The following is a 27,136-nucleotide window of genomic DNA, read 5'->3' as shown; positions in this document are numbered from 1 at the left end:
CAGTCTCTCTCTGCTTTTCTGTCTTTTGATTAAGATGATAAAGATTAATATCTTATTTGAAATAAAATAGTCATTTTCCCCATTTTAAGAAATAAAAACAAACAAGTTCCTGTAATTCAAAAAAATATAAGGAGAATTTGTGTCTTTCAAGACGACAGCACTCGACAGTTGTATTAAAGAAAGTAAGAAAAAAGGACGGACAACAACTCTTTGAAGTCGAAATTTTCAAATGAATTTTTTTTTAAGGGGAAATGACTATTTTATTTGTAATCTTTATCATCTTAATCAAATGACAGGAAAACAAACTTAGAGCTTTTGTATAATATATATATATATATATATATATATATATATATATATATATATATATATATATATATATATATATATATAAGGGTAGCGAAAAATTCAATAGAAATTTTTTCGCCAAAGGTAAATGTTTTTGATTTCTGAATTACTACTATTTAGCGGTTTGAGTATGGCTGCTCTTTCTGGTGAGACGAATGGCCTACCAGGGCCATTCCTTTATATTGTTGAAATTATATATATATATAGAAAACACAACGCGAGGACGTGGAACAAACATAGTATTATTGGACGCTCAGGAAGGAGGGGAAGAAGGAGGGTTTTTTAACGTTTTGAGCGGAGCTCTTCGTCAGAAACATAGGAAAAGGAAAGATCCAGAGAAGGAGGAACTCGTTGCCGAGTAATTTTCAGAATAGAATGCCTTGACAGACTTTTGGAAGAGCACACCCACCAAAACACAAACACATGCATGTGCGCGCGCGCGCACACAGACACACACACACACACACACACAAAATCTTTTATTTTCCACTTGTTTCAGTAATTAGACTGTAGCCGTGTTGGGGTAACACACACATATTCCATCCATGACCATCTTGTTTTTTCTAGGCATTGCGTACCTAGAATATCCAATATATCCATTTTTGCAGACGGCATTGTGTGAATTGAAGTAATTTGGCTTCTATTTCTAGCAGGTCGAACTACCTCCTAGATACTTCCGTGTCGGCTGGGCACGAAGAAAAGTTTTGTCATCGGTGGAAAAGAGGAGGATGAAGAAAAAGTTTTGGCTCGTGACGTCATATGTTTTGATCACGTGAACCAGAGCAGTCGGAGTTGCGTTAGTTATGGCGGCTGCCTTGAGTTGGACGGATGAGGATGCTGCGCCGAGCGGCCGGGACGGAGACAACGACAGCAACAACAACAACAATAATAATAGCTCTAAGTATCGACAGCAGAGCCCTTATTCTTCTCCTTCACCGCCTGGTGATGTCATTGAAAGATCAGCGGAACAGAACATCGTCGAGTTTTTACCCCTTTCCACGTCCTGGACTTTTTGGATCGATAAGTAAGTGAGAAAAAGTTTTATTTTACTTTACAAATACTTCTTTTCTTCCTCAAATTACTCGATTCACCTTCAGTTTGCCGACCAACTTTAACAAACATAAACCCTCCCCGCCGTCTGTTTTCGTATTGTTGTTTTTGTGCTTTGACTCTCATCCTTCGACTTTCTTACTTTCTTTTTGCCAATTCTATCCTCTTTCGTTTGTTTCAAAGCTTTAAAACGTACGAAGCAGTTTTATTTACGTAATAAAAGCGAAAAGTATCTTTTCCGTAGCTACAACTATCTTAGCATACTTTTATAATCCAGTTTTTCTTTTAAAACTTCAACCAAGATCCAGACAGACTTATTTAGATGAATTCTTTTCAAACTAATCTCTTCTTCCTTTATTTCTTACCGACTTCATTTGCAGCTTGCGATGGCAAATAAGAATATTTTACCTGCTCCGTTGAAATAAACATTTTAAGAATATGTAGTGTTTGTTTAGATTTTGTGTCAAAATTAGCTCGGTCTGTTTATAAATGTATATATGCATTCTATCGAACCCACTAAGTTAATAAGCCGGCAATTAGCATTAAGCAAAGAATTATAATTAATATTCTGAGATTGATTGGAACCAACCAATTTTGATATCATCATCTGTGATTACACACACACACACACACACGTAAGGCTTCTCTAAGCCTCACACCAAATAGATGTATGAAAAAATTCTACATGTATTTTGTATTTTGTCCTTTCGTTTGTAAATTGCAATATGTATACACAACCCAGACATACATGCATATGTAACCGATCGGTAACGCTTCATAATTATAAACGGCTTCTATGTGTGTGTGTGTGTGTGTGTGTGTGTGTAGAAGGGAACTGAGACCATACCGTACCGTGTTTCAGTTTCTGTGGAGTCTTTCCATAGTAATATCTTTATTAGTTTTCTTTCAGTTGGCATTTTTCACTCCCTGAGTTGCTGGATCCACTTCATAAACAGAAGTACTACATTTTCCAGGAATAACTCAAAATAAATAAATGTATGTAAATTGTGATGTGTGGCAGTATGTATGTGCCCACCAATTTTTTCAGGTTAAATTCCGATATAATCGTAATTTAGGCACTCTAGAAGATATTTGTAGAAATTTCATCAACAATTAATCATTTTCCTGAAGGTTATGAGGAAACAAAGCCGACTCGTGTGAATTTTTCCGAAACTCGCGAAAAAAAGTTTTCATCACAAGTTCCGATATAATCGGAGTGTACACCATCTGAAGCATATTTAAAAACACATTCATTAATAAATACTAATTTTTCTACAGTTATAAGGAAACAGTTATGAAGGAGTGAGGTTTAGACTTGCACAGGTATGTCATGTAACAGTAGTAAAATATATCAATGCTTATATTTACACAGAGCAAATATTATTCGGCATAGAAATCAGTACGCTGTGTGTGTGTGTATAATGAATATTAAACTTGACACGACATCGGTGGTTCAGTAATTGTAGAATCTTCTCTCACGTGAGAGGTCCAGGTTCGATTCCTGGCAAATGCACATTGTTATCGTTTGTAGATCGGTTCTAATTACTTGCTGTAATAGGATTCTTGTCTTTATAAATAATCAAAACCTTGCCATTCAAATTATATAATATAGTGGTGTAGCCCAAATTAGAAAATAAATAAATAAAAGGTAGTGACATGTAGACCTCAAAAGTAGGTTTAATTCGTTACCTGTTGCTGGAACTACTTACCTTGTTTCCCCCCCCCCTCGTCAGTTTGTCTAGAACCTCCTAGTTTTTACACATTAAACTGTTGGCAATGGCCAGTAGTTCTTAGTCTTACGACAGTGTTGTCTTAATTGCCTCAAATTTCTTATTCTTTGGACATTATTATTAATTAAGGTAAATGTGGTGGATTAACAGAATCGTTAGAGCGTCGGGAAATGTCTTAAAGTATTTCTTCTGTCTCTTCACATTCATAGTTCAGATCCCGTCAAAGTCAACTTGGTTTTTCAGCGGAATTTTACTTATATAATTTTGCCATATAATCCCTCATAACTTAAAAAAATTTTTTTTGAGTTTTCAGAAAATTTTTGCGAATTTGTGTTCTACGGGAATTAGGCGGAGGTAAAGAATACGCACACCATTCGTTTTCGGCCTAACAAAAACTCCAACCCTAAACACCGGCTGTGCGTATTCTTCACCTTCGCCCGGGAATTCATACGATTATGAAAAAGCAAAAAAAAAACCCAACAAATTTTTGGTGCGTGATTTAAGGGCTATTTAGCTGTTACTTTTAGCACATCTCACGACCTCCTCCTCATTTGTTCGTCACTCTAACGAATTGATATTTTCAATATCTTTCTCCCTCCAAATATATTTAATGGTCTTTTGTTGGGATTGAAAGCCTAAACTTCGGTCTGTCCGTATTTTATTAAATTGAATAAAAAAAAAAAAAAATTCGAAAAATTAAAATTGCTTTTCATAATCGCTTCAATTCCAATGTGTAGAATACAAATTTGCAAAAATTTTCTGAAAATTCCCCCAAAAAACAAAATAGTTATGAGGGGTTATAGGCTGTTCTTGAAGCAGAGTTCCGCCGGTCTTCCATCCTTTCGGGTCGTTAAAATCTTGGTGATGTTTCGATGCTTTGCCATCGGCGGCGATCGATGTAATTGACTGACCCTTTTTTCCCCACCCAAGTTTCAGCTCCTGAAACCAGCGTTATATCTATGAAGGCGATAAGGATGGGAGAATCGTTAGGGCGTGGGACACAAATGCCTCTTTGCGTTCTGGGCTCAAATCTTGCCGAAGTGAACTTTACCCTTTGTTTTTCATTCTTTCGGTTTCGATGATTAAGTAATAGTCAGGTACTGAGTTCGATTTCATCTTCCAAATTTCAGGTTTTGTGCTTATAAAGAAATGACAATGATAATGGATAATAATAATTTTTTTTTTTTTATCTAATCACCAACAGTAATTTTCTCCATTATTTCTGTATACAAAACGTGGAACGTTAAGACTTGGGATTCTGCAAAAAACGTGTCGGGGAGGACAGATGAGTTATATAAAAACAGTGTAGGTCATGGACGCAATACAAAAAAGATACATTTAAGATTTGTGTAAAATTAATGACACGTAATTACTTTATAAATAATTAAAACTATAAATATCATAAAATAAAATACCCAATAATTTAAAGTATATTTGAAAATAACATATATTTAGGGATTTCCCACCTACACTCCGGGTGAGAGAAGTCACTTGTTAAGTGGGATTCTTGGAGTATCCCAAGTGTCTGCTTGCCAGCCACTATTCATATTGGGACAAGTTGTATTCTTCAAAAGCGTCACTCAACATTCTGTGTGGGGTAAGACAAAAAACCATGCTCCTCGTTTGGATCTTTCTGCTTCAGTGTGTGTTAGTATCGTAGATGAAGTTAAAAGGAAAGTTTAAACGTCCGAAAGCGAAAACTGTATCGTTATACTTCAAATTCACATTGGGATTAATATTTTCTTTACACTTCTTTATTCGTTTATAGCTTTTGCTTTGTATCTTTTCCCTCAGCTGTCTTTGTGGCAAGTTAAAGAAATCACGATTCTCATCATTATATTTTTATTGTGTGGGCAATGTCCTTTGTAAATGGCTTCGTCTGCTCAATTTCCCATTTAGGTTAATCTGTATTAGACTAGAGGCATGTTAAATGTCAATTGAAAAAGAATCAGGGTCGTCACATTGTGCCATTTTCTTTATCCTAGAATTCAAAGGCACCGTTGTCGGTGTTGTTTAATCATAGTTGAACCCTTGATGGGGCAGATTTTTGATCAAAGCCATTCCAGTTGTTGACTATCCTGTTTTTTAGGGCTATGTAAGACTATATTATTTAATGAGTCTTTTATTTAAGGCGATAATGTGTGATTTAAGGGCAGTTTAGTTGCTGTTTCAAGCAGGTCGAGCTCAGGTAAAGTGGCTTTAAATACCTCGCCATTATTACATGCTAAACTTTCGAAATATATTTGGGGCATTGTATCGATGTAGGATGGATTTTTTAGCTTGAAAGGAGGGCGTGGATCTTATTTAATTACATTCATTTAGGACTTGTGTTTAAAATGTTGCTCGGGGCGATTTTTATATTCCATCCTCGCAAGGCTTGATAATGTAAGGATGATCCAGTTTCCTGGAAAGGAAGGGTCGATTTAATCAACTGTGCTCGTCACGCCGAATCAGCAACTTTCATTATAATTTCGAAAAGTCGGTTAACTTTAAATAAGTTAGGATCGTCCCTGATGAGATAAGAATCCTAACATTTCGTGAAAAGGAAAAACATTTTTGCCGACTCAGACCATCGGATAGGGAGGTTATATTTTCCCATAAATCTGTTCAAAGATGAGTGACAATGACGAAAATAGCAAGAGTATATGGGTTTCATCCTCATTACATAACTCTCAGTCGGAGAATGACAGTTGAAAGAAGGCACTTGCCCTTGCTGTCAGATCCTGGATTTGCGGGGTTTCTTTGATTGGGTCCTAGTCACAGGCCCTCCTGTATCAGGAAGATTGTATCATCACATATTTATGTACTATATTCTATCTTATTCGTTTTTCTTTCTCATTCTATTTTCGTCTACTCGCCCACCTCCTATTTTGTATAAGATGTTTATTATTATTATTATGAGTTCAAATTCTGCCGAGGTCGATTTTGCCTTTCATCCTTTCGGGGTTGATGAAATGAGTACCAGTTGAACACTGGGGTCGATGTAATCTACTAGCCTCCCCCTCCTCCAAAATTTCAGGCATTGTGCCTTTAGAAGAAAGGATTATTATTATAGTGGTGAATTGGCAAAATCGTAATAGTGTCAGGAAATGCCAGGCAGTATCTATTCAGATTGTACGTTTTGAATACAAATCTCTCCAAGGTCAACTTTGCCTTTTCCTCTTTCCGAATCGATAAAATAAAATACCAGTCCAGTCGTAGAGATGATGTAATCGACTGTCCCATCCTTCTGCCTAAACATTTGCACGCTATGTGCCAAAATTTGAAACAGTCGACTGATTTTTTTTAAAGTTCCATTGATGTACAAAAGATATCAATAAAATAAAACATCAATCGTGTCGAAGTATAACTTATTACTTTCACTTTCGTTAAAAACTTTACCTCGGGACATTCTATGGGTAATGTATAACTTTCGCTTTTTGCTGGTGATTTCCCCTATCCTGACTTTTCAGTTTCTCTATCTAGAGCAGGGGCGTAGCCAGGTTCTAAAGTTAGAGGGAGCGAATACATAAAAAAAAGGTAAAACGGCACCGTGACACATACCAAACTGTTTTTAACTTTTATGTTGAGCGAATCTTCATTCTTAAATTTCATGTTTCAATGCCATTATGTCATTATGTATGAAACTTATAACTACGGATGCAGATAACTAAATAGTTAAGAAAAATTGTTGAAAAGGCGCCAATTTTGAAAAATGTGTTGGGAGTGGAGAGCGGTCGCGCACTCTGCTCCCCTATTGGCTGTGCCACTGCGTGAAGGGCTCCAAACCTTTTTCGGTGCTACTTTAGCGTGCAGATATTGTCTGCAATATCTAGTCTGCACTGTGAAATGAACTGATTTGGGTTAGGGTTAGACTGCACGCTAAGGTGTAAAAAGGCCAGGTAGACTGCACGCTTTAGAAGTACCGCTTTCCCTCATACTCACCCTACCCCCGCTCGCAACTGTTTGAAAGAAATTTATCCCCATTCCCCACTCTCTTTCGTTCAGTAAATTGAGTTGACACCTCTGTTGCAGGAAAAGGGATGAAAGGGAAATTTTAAAATACTGTTTTAAAACATTATTTAGTTCAAACAATAATAAAAATAGCACAAAGTATATTATTTCATTTCGGGACTAATGATGAACAGATATCAGAATGGAGCTCCAGAGATCAGCATTAGACTACTTAACTCTTTCAGCAACACAGTAACAATTAAGAAATATATGGTTAAATCAGATTCGCTAAATCTAAGGTGGTAGGAAGAAGAAATAAATATTTTCCTCACACAACTTTAGATTAAAAAAAAAAATTACAAATTCAAAATCGACAAATGTAGCCCCTTCCTTGATAGACGAACTTTACTCCCGTTTGGGAATTCTTCTGCGTAGTTGCCATTTTTACATCTGTGTTTATTAGTCAAGCGCGTAGTGGTGATTCTCTGGAAGGTTATTCTTATTTCTTCATAATTTATAATTGCAAACAATGGCTTGAAAAGCCGAGGACAATTTTGCGTAACCTCTCTCTCCCCCCCCTCTCTCTCTCTTTCTCTCTCTCACACACACACACATTTGACAACCAGTATAGGTTTGGTTTCGCCTCCGTAAATTAGCGATAGAAATACTGAAGTCGATTTGTTTGACTGAAATAAAGGTGTTGCCAAGCGTGGCCGCAGTCCAATGACTGGAACCTGTGCGCGCACACACATCCTACGGCGTTTTCAGTGGTGAAAGATACTCAAAGATACCCTAATACGTTGTGAAGAGTCACTCGGTCTTTCGCATACACATTGATGTTTTTATTTTTATTACGAGAGTATTTATTTATTTCTGTTGCAAAACCGTAAAAAGAATAGGTTAAACACCCAGATCGTCGCAGTTATATCTTCACATCATTCAATCGATTATAATTGTAACCCGTTTCTGTAAGATTAGCTCAGAGCTAACGACGGTGTAGGACCTACGCGGTTGATTAATCTACTGGAAATAGCAACCAAATGCTCCTAAATTGACATCTTACCTTTAAAAAATACCCTTACAGGTAAAAAAAAAAGAACAAAAAACAAGCAAACAGAACATTAGATAATGTACTCCTGAGGATATTGTATAGAAAAAAGACAAAATGATCACACCTGGAACATTTCTGGATATAGGTTGGCTGAATTAGAGTGGTCCGGAAACTAAACATAATAAAATCTAAACAACAAGACGATCTTATATCTTAGCCAATATACCACCACCATTAGTTGTAGTTTGCCTTAACACGAATTGGAAATGAAATGCATTTTTATTATTATTATTATCGAGTGTGATATGATAGATGTGGAGTGTCGGTGGGAGCGTGGGGAAATGGTATCGATTAGGTTTTCTTGTTACGCACATTGCTGAAGTAAAATCAACAGCAGACAAGTTGAATGTCTTCTCAACTGGGGGCAGATATGTCGTTCTGTGGGTGTGTAACATAAAACGGCAGCTGTGAGCAGTGACTTCGGTAATAAACTTTATTTCTTCTTCTTGGTGCGTAATTCGTAATCAAACACTAAACGACTCTCTCTCTCTCTCTCTCTCCCTCTGAACGCGCGCGCGCATACCTGTTTGTTTACGTCTGCAAGCGTATGTATGTGTGTGTGTGTGTGTGTATATATATATATATATATATATATATATATATATATTGGAATATCTGCTACACATGTTTATGTATCTATATATTAAATGTACATATATATGAGCATATCTGTGTATATATCTTTGTACGTATGCGCATTTATGTGTATACGGAGATATATTAACACATATTTAATATAATTTTTAACTTTAAATATATATATATATATATATATAATTAAAATCACAATAAGGGTGAAAACAATTGACTATTAATTAATAACATCAACTTAAAACACCAAGTGGCCCAGCGTAAAAAAACTGTGATACAATAAAAATTATTAATACAAGTAATAAGAGAGGGACCACATGTGGTCACTCTAACGCTAGAAATAGATCCACAGAAATGCGCCAAAAATGAGGATATTTGAACGTAACTGCAAGTATAATCGGCTGTGCCGTTCGCCTTTGCTCGGCTTCGTATGGATTTTGGCGTTCGGTTCAGCAAATTATAGTTTTGATATACTCTACCGAGGATTCGAAAATGATTTGTAAGTAAAATTACACAATCTATTAACGATGAAACAATTGTATAGAGTTAATCCATTTTTTCGTTATTTTTCATTTGTCCTGCCCGCTTACATTCTTGGCGTGTTGAATTAATGCTTGAGAACAATTCTTTAGTGGTGGATTCCCTTTGCGGATCTATTTCTAGCGTTAGAGTGACCACATGTGGTCCCTCTCTTATTACTTATATATATATATATATATATATATATATATATGTATAGAGAGAGAGAGAGAGAGAGAGAGAGAGTGAGTTTGTATCTATGTATGTCTATTTGCATATGGGCATGTATGTATAAACAGCGGTGAGTTTCTTCAATTCTTCCTCGAAGTGATGAGTGTTCATCGTTTATGCATATCACATTTTGGAGCCCATATCTTTTCAGTAAGTTTCTTTCGGTGTCACATCATTTTTAGCTTTCAATTTAAAGACCTTATTCGTAATGCAGTGTTGCACCTGTTTTCCAGCGCTCCGTGAACCTGACAGCTTTTACCATCTTGCTTCATGTGCAGCATATAGCCCAGGGTGAAAACTACGTACGTTAGAGTACTATGCACTTTAAACACATGCTATACTACAGCTTATGTACATTATGTACATAGACATGTATGTATGTATGTATGTATGTATGTGTGTATATATATATATATATACATATATATATATATGCATAGGTCTATGCATATATAGGTGTATATGCATAGGTCTATGTATATATAGGTGTATATGCATAGGTCTATGCAAATATAGAGGTACATGCATAGGTCTGTGTATACATAGGTGTATATATATATATGCAGGGTGTGTAAGATATTTGAGGACACATGTTTATAAAAAAATAGATATATAATAACATAATAAATTTATATATCATAAAATGCTATGAGGATAAAAATAAACCTTCTTTTCTATAAGGTTATTCAATAAAGCCATCTTCAACTTCAACAACTGCTTCTATATGAGATCTAATTTATCTACATGCTCAAATCAAGTGGTCCTGGTTCATTTTGGACATTACTCTGACTATGGCAGTTTTTAATGAATTTTTGGTGTTTTGGGTGTGTTCATTGAACTCTCTCTCAACAATGCTTCACATGTAATAGTCCAATTGATTGAAATCTGGGGAATTAGGAGGCCAAATGTTAAGTTATGTGATCGTCAACATTTTCAGCCATCCATTCCTGTGTTACTAGAGCCGTGTGTGATAGTGCAGAGTCTTACTGAAACACATATGGCCTTCCCTTGCATACACTTCTATCCAGGGCTTAACAATTGTTTCCAGGACCTCAATGTAGGCAGCAGAGTTAACTCTAAGGCCTTGTGGAAAGAAGTAAGGAGGCATCACATGTCCTTCATTGCTGACAATCCCTAAAACCATGACAGTTGCAGGAAATTTTGTATGCATAACACTTGGAACTTCAGAAGGTTCTGCACATAACCATCTGTCATTTCTTCTGTTAACTTTTTGATCTTGGTTGAAGTTTTTCTCGTTTGAGGAAAACCAAAACGAATCTTCTGCTAGATTTTTCAGTTTCTTTAGGAGCCTTTTAGATCTGTTGTAGTAATTTTCTTTTGCTTTTCTGACAAATTGATCTTTCCTTATCATATAAGACATATAAGACTATGATGTCTTTGTGGACAACGTTTCGGACTGTTCCTTCTGACACACGGAGATCTTTTGCAACTAACCTCACAAACTTTCTGGGATTGTAATCAATGATCTGTTGAACTTGCTGAATAAATTCAGGTATTCTGATGATTTCAGAGCATTTAGAATGCTTTTTATGCTTTGATACTGGGGATATATATCCATCTTCAGTCTCTAGCTCCTTACAAATTTAGTAGACAAAAGATCAGGCAACTTTTAAAAATCTAGATGTTTCTAAACTGCTATGCCCAGCCTTTATAACCACAATAATAGTATGCCTCTTCATTTCTTGAGTAAGCAGAGGGTCTGCCACTATTTTTTGAAACAAAAATTTTACAAAGTTAGTAAAAAATTCAACAATGACCCCAAAAAGATGTGTCCTTAAGTACGTTACGCACCCTGTATATATATATCGATCGTTCTTTATGTTGTTTGTCTTGGTTTCCATTTGTGTCTTTCGTTGTTTGAAGAAAAAGCTCATATTCCATGTATTCGTACTTCGTATTTTTTGTTGTCCAAGTTTCGTGATGTCCTGTACCCACATATGCATGTATATATATATTTATACATGTAAGTATGTACATAAACATATGTATATACGCATATATATATTATATTATTATATGATTAAACACCATGCATCCTCTTCCAAGTAAGTTTTATCTTAATAATTCTGATACGCACTCTATACTATTTTTTACTCTTTCGTTTTTTCCTCTCTTCCTTTCTCTTTTCTTCTGCCTCCCCTTCTCCCCCTTCTGTTTTTTTTTCACATATCCTATTGCCAAATATTTTCCTCTCCCTTTCACATTTCTCTGCCTGTCACTCTCTCTCCCTCTCTCTTGCTCACGTGGCTGCCATGTGACCATTGGCCATCTTCCTTTCTTGTGTTTCTTTGTCTTTGTATCCGTTGTAGCTGAATAAAGGAAGACATGTTCTTGTCTGTCTCCTGTCCAAGCTTGATTTACGTGTTCACCACCACAACCTCGTTTAGGCTTAGCAGTCCTTCCTGTTTATTTTCACTCTCCTGTTTGTGTTACCACTTTTGATCCCCAGCAAAATCCCAAATTTTATTTAATTTGCTTTGTGGGAGCAACTGTTTTATCGAAAGCGTATCTTGTTTTTAAAAGCTCGAAATATGAGAGTAGAAAAACAGTCAACAACTGATGAAGGGTCATTCTTTATTTTGTTTTCTGTTTGTGTCTTTCGTTGTTCGCAGAAAAAGTTCATATCCCATGTACTCATACTTTGTATTTTTTGTTGTATACGTTTTGTGATGTCCTGTGCCCACATATGCATATATACGTATACATATATATACATATACGTATGTATATATGCATTTATATATCTATACACACATATTTTTATCTATTTATGCACCTTTTTCAAGCCTAGCCAGGCTCATGGGCCCGGTTTCCCGGTTTCTGTGGCGTATGTGTTCCCCCACTAGCTGGACGGGATGCCAGTCCATCACAGCAACACTCAAAAAACAGGCAGAAAGAGTGAGAGAAAGTTGGGGTGAAAGAGTACAACAGGGGGCGCCACTAACCCCTGCCGGAGCCTCGTGGACCTTTAGATGTTTTCGCTTAATAAACACACACAACGCCCAGTCTGGGAATTGAAACCGCGATCCTCTGACCACGAGTCCGCTGCCCTAACCACTGTGCCATTGTGTCTCTATATATACCTATATATATAATATATATATATATATATATATATATATATAATATATATATATATATATATATATATATAATATATATAATATATATATATATATATATATATATATATCATCATCATCATCATCATCATCATTAGCGTCCGTTTTCCATGCTAGCATGGGTTGGACGGTTCAACTGGGGTCTGGGGAGCCCGAAGGCTGCACCAGGCCAGTCAGATCTGGCAGTGTTTCTACAGCTGGATGCCCTTCCTAACGCCAACCACTCCGAGAGTGTAGTGGGTGATTTTATGTGCCACCGACACAGGTGCCAGACGAGGCTGGCGAACGGCCACGCTCGGATGGTGTTTTTATGTGCCACCGACACAGGTGCCAGACGAGGCTGGCAGACGGCCCCGCTCGGATGGTGTTTTTATGTGCCACCGACACAGGTGCCAGATGAGGCTGGCAGGTGCCAGACGAGGCTGGCAGACGGCCACGCTCGGATGGTGTTTTTATGTGCCACCGACACAGGTGCCAGATGAGGCTGGCGGACGGCCACGATCGGGATGTGTGTTGTTACGTCCCCAAAGCACGGAGGCCAGTCTAGCGGTACTGGCTACGCCACGTTCGGATGATTTTCTTGTGTGCCACCGCCACTGGTACCACAAAGATACAAATTCCATTTATGCTCATCTATTTTGATTTGTTTGATTGATTTGATTTTCACTTGCCTCAACAGGTCTTCACAAGTGTCACAAGAAGGAAGGTATGCACAGGTGGACTGTCTACGTCGCCGGGTCTTCGGATGGTGTCTTTATGTGCCACCGACACAGGTGCCAGATGTGGCTGGCGAACGGCCACGATCGGATGGTTTTCTTGTGTGCCACCGGTACTGGAACCACAAAGATACAAATTCCATTGATGTTCATCTATTTTGATTTGTTTGATTTTCACTTGCCTCAACAGGTCTTCACAAGTGTCACGCGTGTCACACACTTGCCTCAACAGGTCTCCACAAGTGTCACACACTTGCCTCTGCCTCAACAGTGGTCTTCACAAGTGTCACAACACTTGCCTCTGCCTCAACAGTCTTCACAAGTGTCATAAGAGGGAAGGTATGCACAGGTGGACTGACTACGTCGCCGGGTCTTGGATGGTGTTTTATGTGCCACCGACACAGGTGCCAGGTGAGGCTGGCGAACGGCCACGATCAGATGGTGTTTGTTGTGCCCACAGCACGGAGGCCAGTCGATGCGGTACCAGCTACGGCCACTTCGGATGGTTTTCTTGTGTGCCACCGGTACTGGAACCACAAAGATACAAATTCCATTGATATTCATCTATTTTGATTTGGTTTGATTTTGATTTTCACTTGCCTCAACAGGTCTTCACAAGTGTCACACACTTGCCTCAACAGGTCTTCACAAGTGTCATAAGAGGGAAGGTATGCACAGGTGGACTGACTACGTCGCCGGGTCTTCGGATGGTGTCTTTATGTGCCAGATGAGGCTGGCGAACGGCCACGATCGGATGGTGTTTGTTGTGCCCACAGCACGGAGGCCAGTCGATGCGGTACTGGTTACGGCCACGTTTGGGTGGTTTTCTTGTGTGCCACCGGCAACTGGTACCACAAAGAATACAATTCCACTGATGTTCATCTATTTTGATTTGTTTTGATTGATTTGATTTTCACTTGCCCAACACAGGTCTTCATAAGTGTCACAAGAAGGAAGGTATGCACAGGACTGACTACGTCCCAGGTCGGGGCCACGGGTTATGGCCTGACTAGTCTTGCCGGGTCTTCTCATGCACAGCATACTTCCATTGGTCTCGGTCTCTAGACATTTCCTTAGTGAGACCTAAAGTTCGAAGGTCGTGCTTCACCACCTCGTCCCAGGTTTTCCTGGGTCTACCTCTCTCCACAGGTTCCCTCCACTGCTAGGGTGTAGCACTTTTGCACACAACTATCTTCAGCCTTTTGTCACATGACCATACCAGCGCAGCCGTCTCTCTTGCACGCCACAACTGACGCTTCTTAGGTTCAGCTTTTCTCTCAAGGAACTTACACTCTGACGATTATGAACACTGACATTACACATCCATCGGAGCATACTGGCTTCATTTCTTGCAGCTTACGCATATCCTCAGCAGTCACGGCCCATGTTTCACTACCATGTAGCATGGCTGTACGTACACATGCATCATACAGTCTGCCTTTTACTCTGAGCGAGAGGCCTTTTGTCACCAGCAGGGGTAAGAGCTCTCTAAACTTTGCCCAGGCTATTCTTACTCTAGCAGGTTACACTTTCAGCACACCACCCCCGCTACTGACTTGGTCTCTAGGTAGCGGAAGCTATCAACTACTTCTAGTTTGTCTCCCTGGAACGTGGCAGAAGTTGGTCTCTGCATATTTCCAGTGTTATTGCTCCTGAGCATTTGCCACAGACAAAAACTATTTTCCTAGTTAGCCTTCCTTTGACATTGCTGCACCTCTTATGTGTCCATAGCTTACACTTGGTGCATCTTATAGAGTTTCTACCTACACCTTTTTTTACAGATCGAGCAGGGCCATCTACCTGAAGGCGTTTGTGATTGATCTACCTTCCTACTTATTAGAACTTTGGTTTTGGCTAGGTTGATTCTAAGGCCCTTCGATTCTAATCCTTGTTTACACCTGGAACTTCTCCTCCAGTTCTGATAGTGACTCAGCAATTGAGCAAGGTCATCAGCATAGAGGAGCTCCCAGGGGCAACCTGTCTTGAATTCCTCCGTTATTGCCTGGAGGACTATGATAAAAGGAGGGGACTGAGGACTGAACCTTGGTGGACCCCAACCTCTACCCGGAATTCTTCACTGTACTCGTTGCCCACCCTCACCTTACTAGCAGCGTCTCTGTACATGGCTTGCAACAGCTCTCACCAACCATTCTTCTATCCCTAGTTTCCTCATTGACCACCAGATAAGGGACCGGGGGACCCTGTCAAAGGCTTTCTCCAAGTCAACAAAAGCCAGGTACAAGGGCTTATCTTTGGCTAGGTATTTCTCCTGCAGCTGTCTTACCAGGAATATAGCATCAGTAGTACTTTTCCCTGGCACGAACCCAAACTGCATATCATCTAAGGTAACTCTCTCTCTAATTAGTTCGGCTACAACCCTCTCCGTAACTTCATTACCTGATCCAGCAGCTTGATGCCCCTGTAGTTATTTGTCTCTAGGGCGTCGCCTTTACCTTTGTAGCAGTTGACTATTATGCTGCTACACCAGTCATTGGGTATGACCCCCGTGTATCACCTGGTTAACTATACGGGTGACTAAGCTATAGCCGACACCACCAGATATTTTGAGCATCTCTGCAGTAATTCCTGATGGGCCTGGGGCTTTCCCTGTTTTCATGCTTCTAATTGCCTTATCTACTAAGGAACTGTTAACTCGGATTGCTGGTCCCTCTGTTGGGTCGACATTCGGCAGACTCTCTATCCCATTCATTTTCTTCATTCAGCAACCTATCATAGTGGCGTCTCCAAGTCTCTCTCTTTGCACCCTCATTAAGTGCAAGTGAACCGTCCTCCTTGCGAACAACATTTCTCTCCTACCACGTCACGATTCTCTCTCACACACTGTCTTGCAACACGAAATACCTCAAGTCTTTCATCCTCACGACGCAGGACATTGGCAAATTTTTCCTTCTCTGCTTCCCCTCTGGCTCAGTATTCCCAGCCCAGAAAATCTTGTACCTCTGTCCTTTGCCTGTGAGGAACCTAGCAGAACCTCCTCTCCACCTCACTTCTTGAATGCAGCATATATCAACTGCAGCATATATCAACTGCAGCATATATATATATATATATATATATATATATATACACACACAAATATATATGTATACATATAACTTAGAATAACTTAGAAAGGTTTTGGCCAGTATTGGCCCAGGCCATGTCTAACTTAATAGTACCACCTGGCGAAGTCTTTCAGTTCAGGATTTGGGCACCAAGGCCCATTCGAGCAGAGAGTTATTGTTTGCGGAGACATATCCGGGTGGGGTGGTTTTCCGGTACTGTTTGAAGGAATTTGTCCAAAGACTTCTTGAATTTTGTGTGGTCAGTTTCTTTTTTGACGTGTCCTGGTGTAATGTTGAAGAGAGCAGGTCCAAATGAGGTGAAATAGTTGTGCCGTATTGTCGTTATGTGATGCGATTTAGATTTTTGTTGTGGACGGATGGCACGTGGTCCAAGCCTTGGATGCATTTTGAAGGTGATTGCCAACATCATTCGGACAGTGCTGATGAATATTTTCCACATCATACAGATAATGTAGCGTTCACGGCGTCGTTGGAGTGAATACAATTTCAGCTTCTCTAGTCTACCCCAGTAGTCAAGGTCTGACATGCCATCTATCTTTTTTGTGATTGACCTTTGGGGAGCTTCAATTCTCATATATATTTTGTTTTGTGTAGGGAGACCACAGTGGACAGCAGTATTCAAGGTGGGTCGGGCAAAAATGGAGAAGAGAAGGATATAGCGTGGGAATCTCTCGACTGGAAGGTTCTGAGAATCCAGGAACACATTCTGCGGGCCATGTCAACTTTGCTGCTTATATGTGTAGCCCAGCTTATGTTGTTGTCCACTGTTACTCCCAGGTCTCTGATGTTGTTGGATGCCATGAGAATTTCTCCAGAAGGAAGAGAGTATGGGAGTTTCAGAGCGTCCTCCTCCCTTCCAAAGTGGATCAGTTCGAATTTGTCTTCATTTAGCAACATGTTATTCTTTTCCGCCCATTGGACAACAGCCAGTAGGTCTGACTGAAGGTTTATTCGGTCATCCACGCCATTGATGACCTTCTGGAGCTTGGAATCATCAGCGAAGGTTCTGAGTTGCTGTGTTTGATGGTGTCAGTAATATCATTTATGTAGATGATGAAGAGAAGTGGGCCCAACACAGTGCCTTGTGGGACACCACTGCTGACTTTGGCTGGCTGGATTTGACTCCCTCGACTACAACATGTTGGGTTCTGTTAGAGAGGAAGCACTTGATCCATTGCGCAGCTTTCCAGTGCAACCAATATTGGACAGCTTTCTCAGAAGGATCTTATGATCAACCCTGTCAAAGGCCTTGCTGAAATCAAGGTAGATGACATCAGTGTTGGAACCCTCTCCCAAGGCTCTCAAAATGTCATCAAAATGATGCAGTAGCTGCGTCAGGCAACTCTCCCATTACGGAATCCATGCTGGTTGGGGTTCAGCATATTATGACCTCAAGGAAGTGAGTCATACGCGATCTCAGCACCCTCTCAAATACCTTGATGATATGAGAGGTGAGTGAGATTGGACGGTAATTCACGGCAAGCGATTTGTTTCCTTTTTTGAAAACTGGGACAACAGACTGGGATAGAAGGTCTTCTGGTATATATCCAGCATCCAGTGAGTTCCGCACAAGATTGGCTAGAGGGGGTGCAAGTTGGTTTTGACACATCTTCAAGACACAAGCAGGGAACCTATCGGGACCTACTGCTGAATTATGCTTCATTTCCTTATTGCTGCTAAGACATCAGGAGCGCCAAATGTTATGTCCGATAAAGTGTATTGGGGAGTAACATCACTGATACAGCCCAGATCAGTCATATCAGGATTGCTGAAAACAGAGCAATATTGTTTCTGCAATATCTCTCCCTCATGGTTTTGGCATTGTCTTGAAGAGTACCATTTTCATCAATCAGAGGGCCACAGTAGAACCAGTGACTCTGTGTTTTTTTTGCAAATGAAAAGAACACTTTGGGATTGAGTTTGATCTTCTCAATGGCCCAGGCCTCTTCAGCTCTTCTCTGACTATTGATGATAGACATCATGTTGTTTTGGAGTTTATGTTTTTTAATCTCTAGTGACGAGATGGCAGTCAGGTTGGTGTGTTGCTGTTGACAGTATTTCAGCATGTTGATTTTTTGTTGATTCTTTTATTTTCCTTATGAGAGATTTTCTATTTCTAGGGATTCGACACTTAGATTTGTTTGCAGATCTTAATGGGGTGTGTCTTGCACATATGTTCGTGATGGTGTCTACAAGTGACTGCCAGGACTTTTTGATGTTAGTGGGTGTGTATGTGTGCGTGAAGGACCATCGACTTGTGCAAGATCATATTGATCGCTTCCCAGTTTGCATTGTGGAAATCCATAGTGTCAAATGGATGAACAGGAGGAATGACATTTGTTTTGCATTTTGGCCAGTGAAATCTCAGATCACAGAGAACCATGTCATGGTCGGAGAGTAGGGTTTTCTCCACTGCAATATTGTGGATAGTATCAGTGTGATTGCTGAAGTATCAGTGTGATTTCTGTTATAATATATATTATATACACCAACCACACATATATATATATACACACACACATATATATATATACTCACACACACACACACACATATATATATATATATATATATATATATATATATATATATATATACACACACACATATTCTGTTGTGTCTGGGGAGTCATTTTCTTTTTGTGCCTTATACTTTCCACTTTTTTCTTATTTTTATTTTCCTAAAATTTTCATTGCGGCTTGCAACCTTTTCAATAGTTTTGACTAAAAATAAGAAAAAAGTGGAAATTTTACCGCTGTGTGTGTCATATTAAAAGGCACAAAAAAATGTCTCTCCCCAGACTCAACAGAATATGCTTCAACACACGAACTCATATAAAGAATTTTGCAAACCAATTCCAAAAACGAAATATATACACATATATATATATATACATATACACATATATATATACATATACACATACATACATATATATATATAGGTGTATATGCATAGGTATATATATTATCATTAATATAACTTAACACCCGCTTTCCATGCTGGCATGATATGGATGGTTTGACTGAGGATTGGCGAGCTGGATGGCTGCACCAGGCTCTTAATCTGATCTGGCAGAATTTCTACAGCTTGATACCCTTCCTAATGCCAGCTACTCCAAGAGTGTAGCAGGTGCTTTTACGTGCCACCGGCATAAGGGCAATAGCCATGCTCAAATTGTGTTTTTTACATGTCACCTACATTACCAGTCCAGCGGCACTGGTAATAACCTCGCTCGAATGTTGCCTTTCACGTGCCAGTAAGGCGACACTGGTAACGATCATGCTCGAATGATGCTTTTTATGAGCCACTGGCACAGGAGCCAGTCATTGGCCCTGCCAATGATCATGCTTGGATGGTGCTCTTAGCACTCCTCTAGCATGAATGCCAGTCAAGTGGTGCTATCATCAAATTTGATTTTGATTTTACTCGCCTCAACAGGTCTTTGCAAGCAGAGTTTAGTGTCCAATGAAGAAAAGGTACGCACAGGTGGGATTGTTACATCACTGGCATAGGCCATGGGTTATGGTTTCACTTGGCTTGCTGGGTCTTCTCAAGCACAGCATATTTCCAAATGTCTCGGTCACTGGTCATTGTCTCAGTGATGCCTAATTTTCAAAGGTTGTGCTATACCACTTCATCCCAGGTCTTCCTGGGTCTACCTCTTCCACAGGTTCCCTCAACCGCTAGGGTGTGACTCTTTCACACAGCTATCCTCATCCATTCTCACCACATGACCACACCAGTGCAGTTGTCTCTCTTGCACACCACATCTGATGCTTCTTAGGTCCAACTTTTCTCTCAAGGTACTGACACTCTGTCGAGTATGCACACTGCCATTACACATCCATCGGAACATACTAGCTTCATTCCTTGCAAGCTTACGCATGTCCTCAGCAGTCATGGACCATGTTTCACTGCCTTGTTGCATGGCTGTTCGTACACATGTGTCATACAGTCTACCTTTTACTCTGAGCAAGAGGCCCTTTGTTACCAGCAGAGGTAGGAGCTCTCTGAACTTTGCCCAGTGTATTCTTATTCTAGCAGCTACACTTTCAGAGCAGTCACTCCGGCTACTGACTTGGTCACCGAGATAGCAGAAGCTATCAACTACTTCTAGTTTTTCTCCCTGGATTGTGGCAGAAGTTGTTCTCTGCACATTTTCAGTGTTTATTGCTCCTGAGCATCTACTACATATAGAAGCTATCTTTCCAGTTAGCCTTCCTTTGATATTGCTGCATCTCTTATGTGTCCATAGCTTACACTGGGTACCTTTTATAGAGTTTCTACCTATGTCTTTTCTACAGATTGAGCAGGGCCATCTACCTGAAGGGATTTGTGGTTTTTCTGCCTTCCTACTTATTAGGACTTTGGTTTTAGCTAGGTTGACTCTAAGGCCCTTCGATTCTAATCGTTGCTTCCACAACTGAAACTTCTCCTCTAGTTCTGATAGTGACTCAGCAAGTAGAGCAAGGTCATCAGCATAGAGGAGCTCCCAAGTGCATCCTGTCTCAAATTCCTCTGTTATTGCTTGGAGGACTATGATACATAGGAGGGGGCTGAGGACTGAACCTTGGTGGACCCCTACCTCTACTTGGAATTCTTCACTGTACTTGTTGCCAACCCTCATCTTACTGACAGCATCCCTGTACATGGCTTGCACAGCTCTCACTAACCATTCATCTATCCCTAGTTTCCTCATTGACCACCAGATAAGGGATCGGGGGACCCAGCCAAAGGCTTTCTCCATGTGAACGGACGCCAGGTACAGAGGATTATCTTTGGCTAGTATTTCTCCTGAAGCTGTCTTACCAGAAATATAGCATCAGTGGTGCTTTTCTCTGGCACGAACCCAAACTGCATCTCATCTAAACTAACTCCCTCCCTAATCAGTTGGGCTATGACCCTCTCCATGACCTTCATTACCTGATGTAATTATTTGTATCTAAAGTGTCACCTTTACCTTTGTAGCAGTTGACTATGGTGCTGACACACCAGTCATTGGGTATGGCTCCTTCATGTATCACCTGGTTGACTATACGGGTGACTAGGCTATAGCTGACACCACCAGATATTTTGAGCATCACTGTAGTGATTCCTGATGGTTCAGGGGCTTTCCCTGTCTTCATATTCTTAATTGCTTTATCTACTAAGGTACTGTCAATTCGGACTGCTGGTCCCTCTGTTGGGTCAGCATTTTGCAGACTCTCTTTCTCCCATTCATTCTCTTTATTGAGCAACCTTTCATAGTGGCATCTCCAAACCTCTCTCTTTGCATCCTCCTTTAGTGCAAGTGAACCATCATCCATGTGGACACATCTCTCTCCTACCACATCACGATTTTCTCTCACACATTGTCTTGCAATACAAAATACCTCAAGTCTTTCATCCTCACGGCGCAGGACATTGGCAAATTTTTTCTTATCTGCTTCCCCTCAGACTAAATATGTATATATATAATATATATATATATATATTTGTATGTATATACATATATATATATATTGTATGTATGTATATATATACATTTGTATGTATGTATATATTTGTATGTATATATATGTATATATATATATATATACATATATATATATATATATATATATATATATATATATATATATATATATATATTATATATATAGAGGGCATTATTACACATAAATGCCACATGCTAGGAGGGACTTTTAAAGTCATAACTACCAAAAATAAACGAATCGTACCGAAATGCAGTTCGAAAAAGCCCACCATTTACATAAATATATGAGGAGTGAACATTTTCATGTGCTACGATGGAGGCGACGGTTGTCTGTTTGGTTCCGCTAGGTATGTTGGTTTTGTTCATTCATGATATATTTTGAATTCGTTTCACTGAAGAACAAGAGACGTAGATAATACGTTAATTGCAAAATCACAGGTGATCTGGAACTAAATTCTGTTTTTAAATGTCTTGCTTCGAGAGCTGCATTCGGTACGATTCGTTTACTTTTGGTAGTTATGACTTTAAAAGTCCCTCCTAGCGTGTGGCATTTATGTGTAATAATGCCCTCTATATAATATAAATAAATATTTTCAAGTGAAAAAATTTACAGATTTTTCTCTTATGAGGTTTTTCATGCTAACTACCTGATAATTTCTTATTAAGATTTTATCCTAATTTTTAAATATATATATATATATATATATATATATATATATATAGATAGATATTTGTATCTATATATATGTATATAGATATAGATATTTGTATCTATATATATGTATATAGATATAGATATTTGTATCTATATATATGTATATATATATATAGATATAGATATTTGTATCTATATATATGTATGTATATATATGTATATATATATTTGTATGTATATATATGTATATATATATTTGTATATATATGTATATATATATTTGTATGTATATATGTATATATATATTTGTATGAATATATATATTTGTATGTATCTATATATATATATATTTTTTTCTAGTTTCAGCTCAGAGCTGCGGCCATGCTGATGCACCGCCATTTTGTGCTACACTGTTATTACGACGAACTTCGTCTAATATGTGGCACTTGGTGAAGAATGGAGATTGATACAGCTACTCTCATTTGCACCTCTTGCCATGAGGTAGGTTCATCTGGGACTCTCGACAGGAAGATGTCCAGCTTTGATTTAAAAACCGCTACATCTACTTTGTGCAAGTTCCTCAGACTCTTTGGGAGAATATTAAAAAGCTGTGGGCCCTTGAAATTCAGGCTGTTGCAGAAGCTGGTCCTGAATCGTGATGGCATTGCTGGGATCTTTGGCACTATGCAGTGTCGTCCCGTTCTAGCATTGGTGTAGCTTACAATGCCAAAATTCGGCACAATTCCTTCCAGGATCTTCCAGACATATATCACTGCATACCTCTCCCGTCTTCTCTCCAGGGAGTAGAGTCTTAGCTGTTTCAACCTTCCCCAGTAGCTGAGCTGTTGCAAAGAGACAATCTTCTTTGTGAATCTTCTCTGGATTGCTTCAAGGTCCGCTGTTAATTTTACACTGGTGGGTGACCATAGCTGTGAGCAGTAATCCAGGCAACTGAGGACGAATGTCCACCAGAGGACCATCATGGTTTCCTTATCTCTGGTTCTGAATGTTCTTAGGATCCACCCAGCCAGTCGTCTGCACTTTGTCGCCATCCTGGTAATGTGCACTTGGAAAGAGGTATCATTACTCATGTCGATACCCAGGTCCCTCACAGACTTAGGCTCTGGGATTGAAATTCTCTGTGGACCGGTGTATCCTGTAAGTTTAATATTCAGTTTTGGATGCTGGTAGCGCAGGGCTTGGAATTTTTCAGCATTAAACTGCATATTATTATCCTCAGCCCATCTGTAGATTGAGTCCAACTACTGCTGCAGGTGTGCAACATCGCTGGGGTTCTGTATTTTCTGCGAGACTTTCGTATCGTCTGCATAGCTGGCCAGAGTGGCTATCCGGGCATTTGAGGGCATATCTGAGAGGGCCACTATAAAAAGCAGTGGTCCCAAGACAGTGCCCTGTGGAACACCGCGCACTATTTGTGTGTTCATAGAGGTGGCTCCTTTAACCACTACTGCCTGACTCCTATCTTTCAGGAAGTCATGCAACCACACTCCAAGTTTTCCAGCTATGCCGAGGTCACGTAGTTTGTGGCATATCATACCATGATCCACCTTGTCAAAAGCTTTTGCAAAATCAAGGTAGATTACGTCCACATTTGATTTGTTGAGTAACTGCCTTAACACCCAGTCATAATGCTGTAAGAGCTGGGTCAGGCAGCTCCTACCTGGTTGAAAACCATGCTGGGTATTACTCAGCAAGTTATTTTCCTCAAGGAATGCAATTAGTTTCTTTCTGACTATCCTTTCCATGACTTTACTGATGTGTGAAGTCAGAGAGATAGGCCTATAGTTTTTGGCATCTGCTCTACTTCCCCTTCGGAGGTTTGAAGACGATCAGATACCGTCGTAGTTCCGACCGTAAACGATGCCGACTGGCGCTCCGCCGGCGTTCGCTTCGATGACCCGGCGGGGAGCCTGCGCGGGAAACCATAGTCGGTTCCGGGGGGAGCATAATTGGGCATATTATTCCCTCCTTCAGCTTGCTTGGCAGTTTGCCATTCGCAAGAAAGCTCTGGAAGAGAATCTTGAGGGGTTTTGCCAGGGCATGCTTACACGCTTTGAGGAGGATGGCTGGGAAACCATCTGGACCAGCAGCTGAGTTTGTGTCCACTTCATCTATGGCTAGTAGGACATCTTTTTCGCTAATGTCAATACATTCTATTGTAACCGCCTCGCTGGTTATAGGTGAGGCGGCAAAGAAGTCCACTGGTTCGTTCACTTGTCTGTGTTCCAACGGGGTGGTAAAGACACTTTTGAACTGGTCATTCAGCATCTCACTGATCATAGTTGGACTGTCTGTGAGGGCGCCATCCTTTTGGAGGAGGGGTCCTATCTTGTAGTGCACTGAGACTGTTTCTTTTGCATAATGAAAGAAGGCCTTTGGGTTTGATTTAATGTTTTTTATAACCCAGGCTTCTTTGTCTGCTTTCTCCTTCACATAGGATTGTTGCAGCCTTTTTTCGATCTCCATCAGTGTTGTTTTTAGGTGGGACGTTTCGCTACTTTTGGGATGTTGGTTGAGATGATTTGCAACCTTCGTCCGTCGTCTCATGAGGATCTTCCTGTCTCTTGGAATCTTGCTCCTATTCGTTTTGGCCTTGTGCTCTGGGACATATTTCTGGCATACGGCTTGCACAGAAGACATGAAACATTCTAGTTTCATGTCAATGTCTGGTGTGGAGAGACATTCCGGCCAGTCCTCTCTGAGGATCTCTTTTTGGATCGATTTCCAATCTGCTTTGTGGAAGTTCAGATTGGAGAGATTTTGGGTGCTTCCTTTAGGCTGTATGTCTCTGGTTACTTTCGGCCCAAACATAGACAGCTCTATTATGTTGTGATCCGAAACTGATATATATATGTATATATATATTTGTATGCATATATATATATATATATATATATTTGTATGTATATATATATTTGTATGCATATATATATGTATATACAGTTGCGGCCAAAATGTTCAGAACGGCATTGTTTTCGTCAGAAAAGTAGGTATAAGATTTTATCAAAGTTGTTTTATATTCTATTATTTTCACAGACAATAAATACGATATTATTTGTTATTGTCTGAGATTTTGGTGTAATTTGAGAGGATAATAAAAAAGTTATGGATGATTTAGTGATTTACTGCAAAACCCATGGTGGCCAAAATGATCAGAATGGTTGCTTTTACTCCGTGTTTTAGTATATTTAACCGTCAAACTCTAATGTTTTGAATTTGTTTATGTGACAGTTCGTTTACTAAACATTAGTAAGAATATCTGCAGTGTACTTTGTTAATATAATGCCACTAACTCTGTTACCAATTTGTCAGCAGATTATTAAGCTTCGAAAGAAAGATAATTTAAGTATTAGGTCTATTGCAAAGATTGTTAACAAGTCAAAAAGTGTTGTTCACGGTATTCTTAAGGTCTACGATAATTGTGGTTCGTGTAAAGCAAGAAAGTCTACAGGTAGGCCGAGAAAAACGACCAAGAGAGAAGATCGTGCTATGGTAAAGTTGGTTAAAAAGGACAGATTTAAAACTGCTGCTGCTGTTTTTCAGGAAATGAGCATTGTACTCGAAAAACTGTTTCGTCCTTTAGTTGAACATGACCTACAAGCAAGAGCACCTGCAGTGAAGTCACTGATCAGCTCCAAGAATAAAAAATGTTGTCTTACCTTTGCAACCGAACATGTGTTGTGGTTTCAAGAAAAATGGCAAACGGTGCATTTCAGTGATGAATCTAAGTCTATGTTATTTGGCTCAGATGGGAAAAGGTACGTTCGTCGAAAAGCAGGTGAAAAATTGTCACCTAAATGCCTTAAGACTAGTCTTAAATTCGGTGGAGGAAGTGTCATGGTTTGGGGGGGTAATATCTGGAGATGTTGTGGGCCCTTTGGTGCGATTACATGGAAAGGTAAATGCAGGAGTTTGTAAACAACTTGTAAAAGATCATTTCTTGCCTGTGCTGAGAAATTCAACTAAGCGACCACCCATATTCATGCAGGACAATGCCCCATGTCACAAGGCTAAGGTGGTCATGAACTTCCTCAAGGCTGAAAAGGTTATTGTTATGGATTGGCCTGCTCAAAGCCCAGACCTCAATCCTATTGAAAATGTGTGGAATATTCTAGGAGAATGTTTGAAAGCCAGAAATCCTTAAACAACCGAGCAATTATGGAATGCCCTTCAGGAAGAATGGACTAAGATCACCCAGCAAGAAATTGAACATTTAATTTCCCCATGCAGTCAAAAATGTCAAACTTTGATTGAAGCTAAAGGGCTTAACACTAAATATGAAATAATTCCAGCATTCTCTGTCACTTTTTGATTATTTTGTTATTTTTTCAACCGTTCTGATCATTTTGGCCACCATGGGTTTTGCAGTAAATCACTAAATCATCCATAACTTTTGTATTATCCACTCAAATTACACCAAAATCTTAGACAATATCAATTAATATTGTATTTATGTCTGTGAAAATTATAGAATATAAAACAACTTTGATAAAAACTTATACCTACTTTTCTGACGAAAACAA

The 27,136-nt window shown here is 39.4% G+C and overlaps 1 protein-coding gene across 1 annotated transcript in view; it reads left to right on the top strand.

Moving 5' to 3' along the window:
* Window positions 1–1,064: 1,064 nt before the first annotated feature.
* Window positions 1,065–27,136, top strand: part of LOC115211817 (eukaryotic translation initiation factor 4E type 3-like) — a 65,302-nt gene continuing 39,230 nt past the window's right edge. The window contains exon 1 of the mRNA XM_029780523.2: window positions 1,065–1,372. Coding sequence (XP_029636383.1) covers window positions 1,152–1,372 — 221 coding nt within the window. The 5' untranslated portion in view covers window positions 1,065–1,151. The remainder of the gene's footprint in view (window positions 1,373–27,136) is intronic.

This window comes from Octopus sinensis, linkage group LG5 (assembly GCF_006345805.1).
Source record: "Octopus sinensis linkage group LG5, ASM634580v1, whole genome shotgun sequence".
NCBI lineage: Eukaryota > Metazoa > Mollusca > Cephalopoda > Octopoda > Octopodidae > Octopus > Octopus sinensis.
This window is presented reverse-complemented; position numbering and strand designations above follow the sequence as displayed.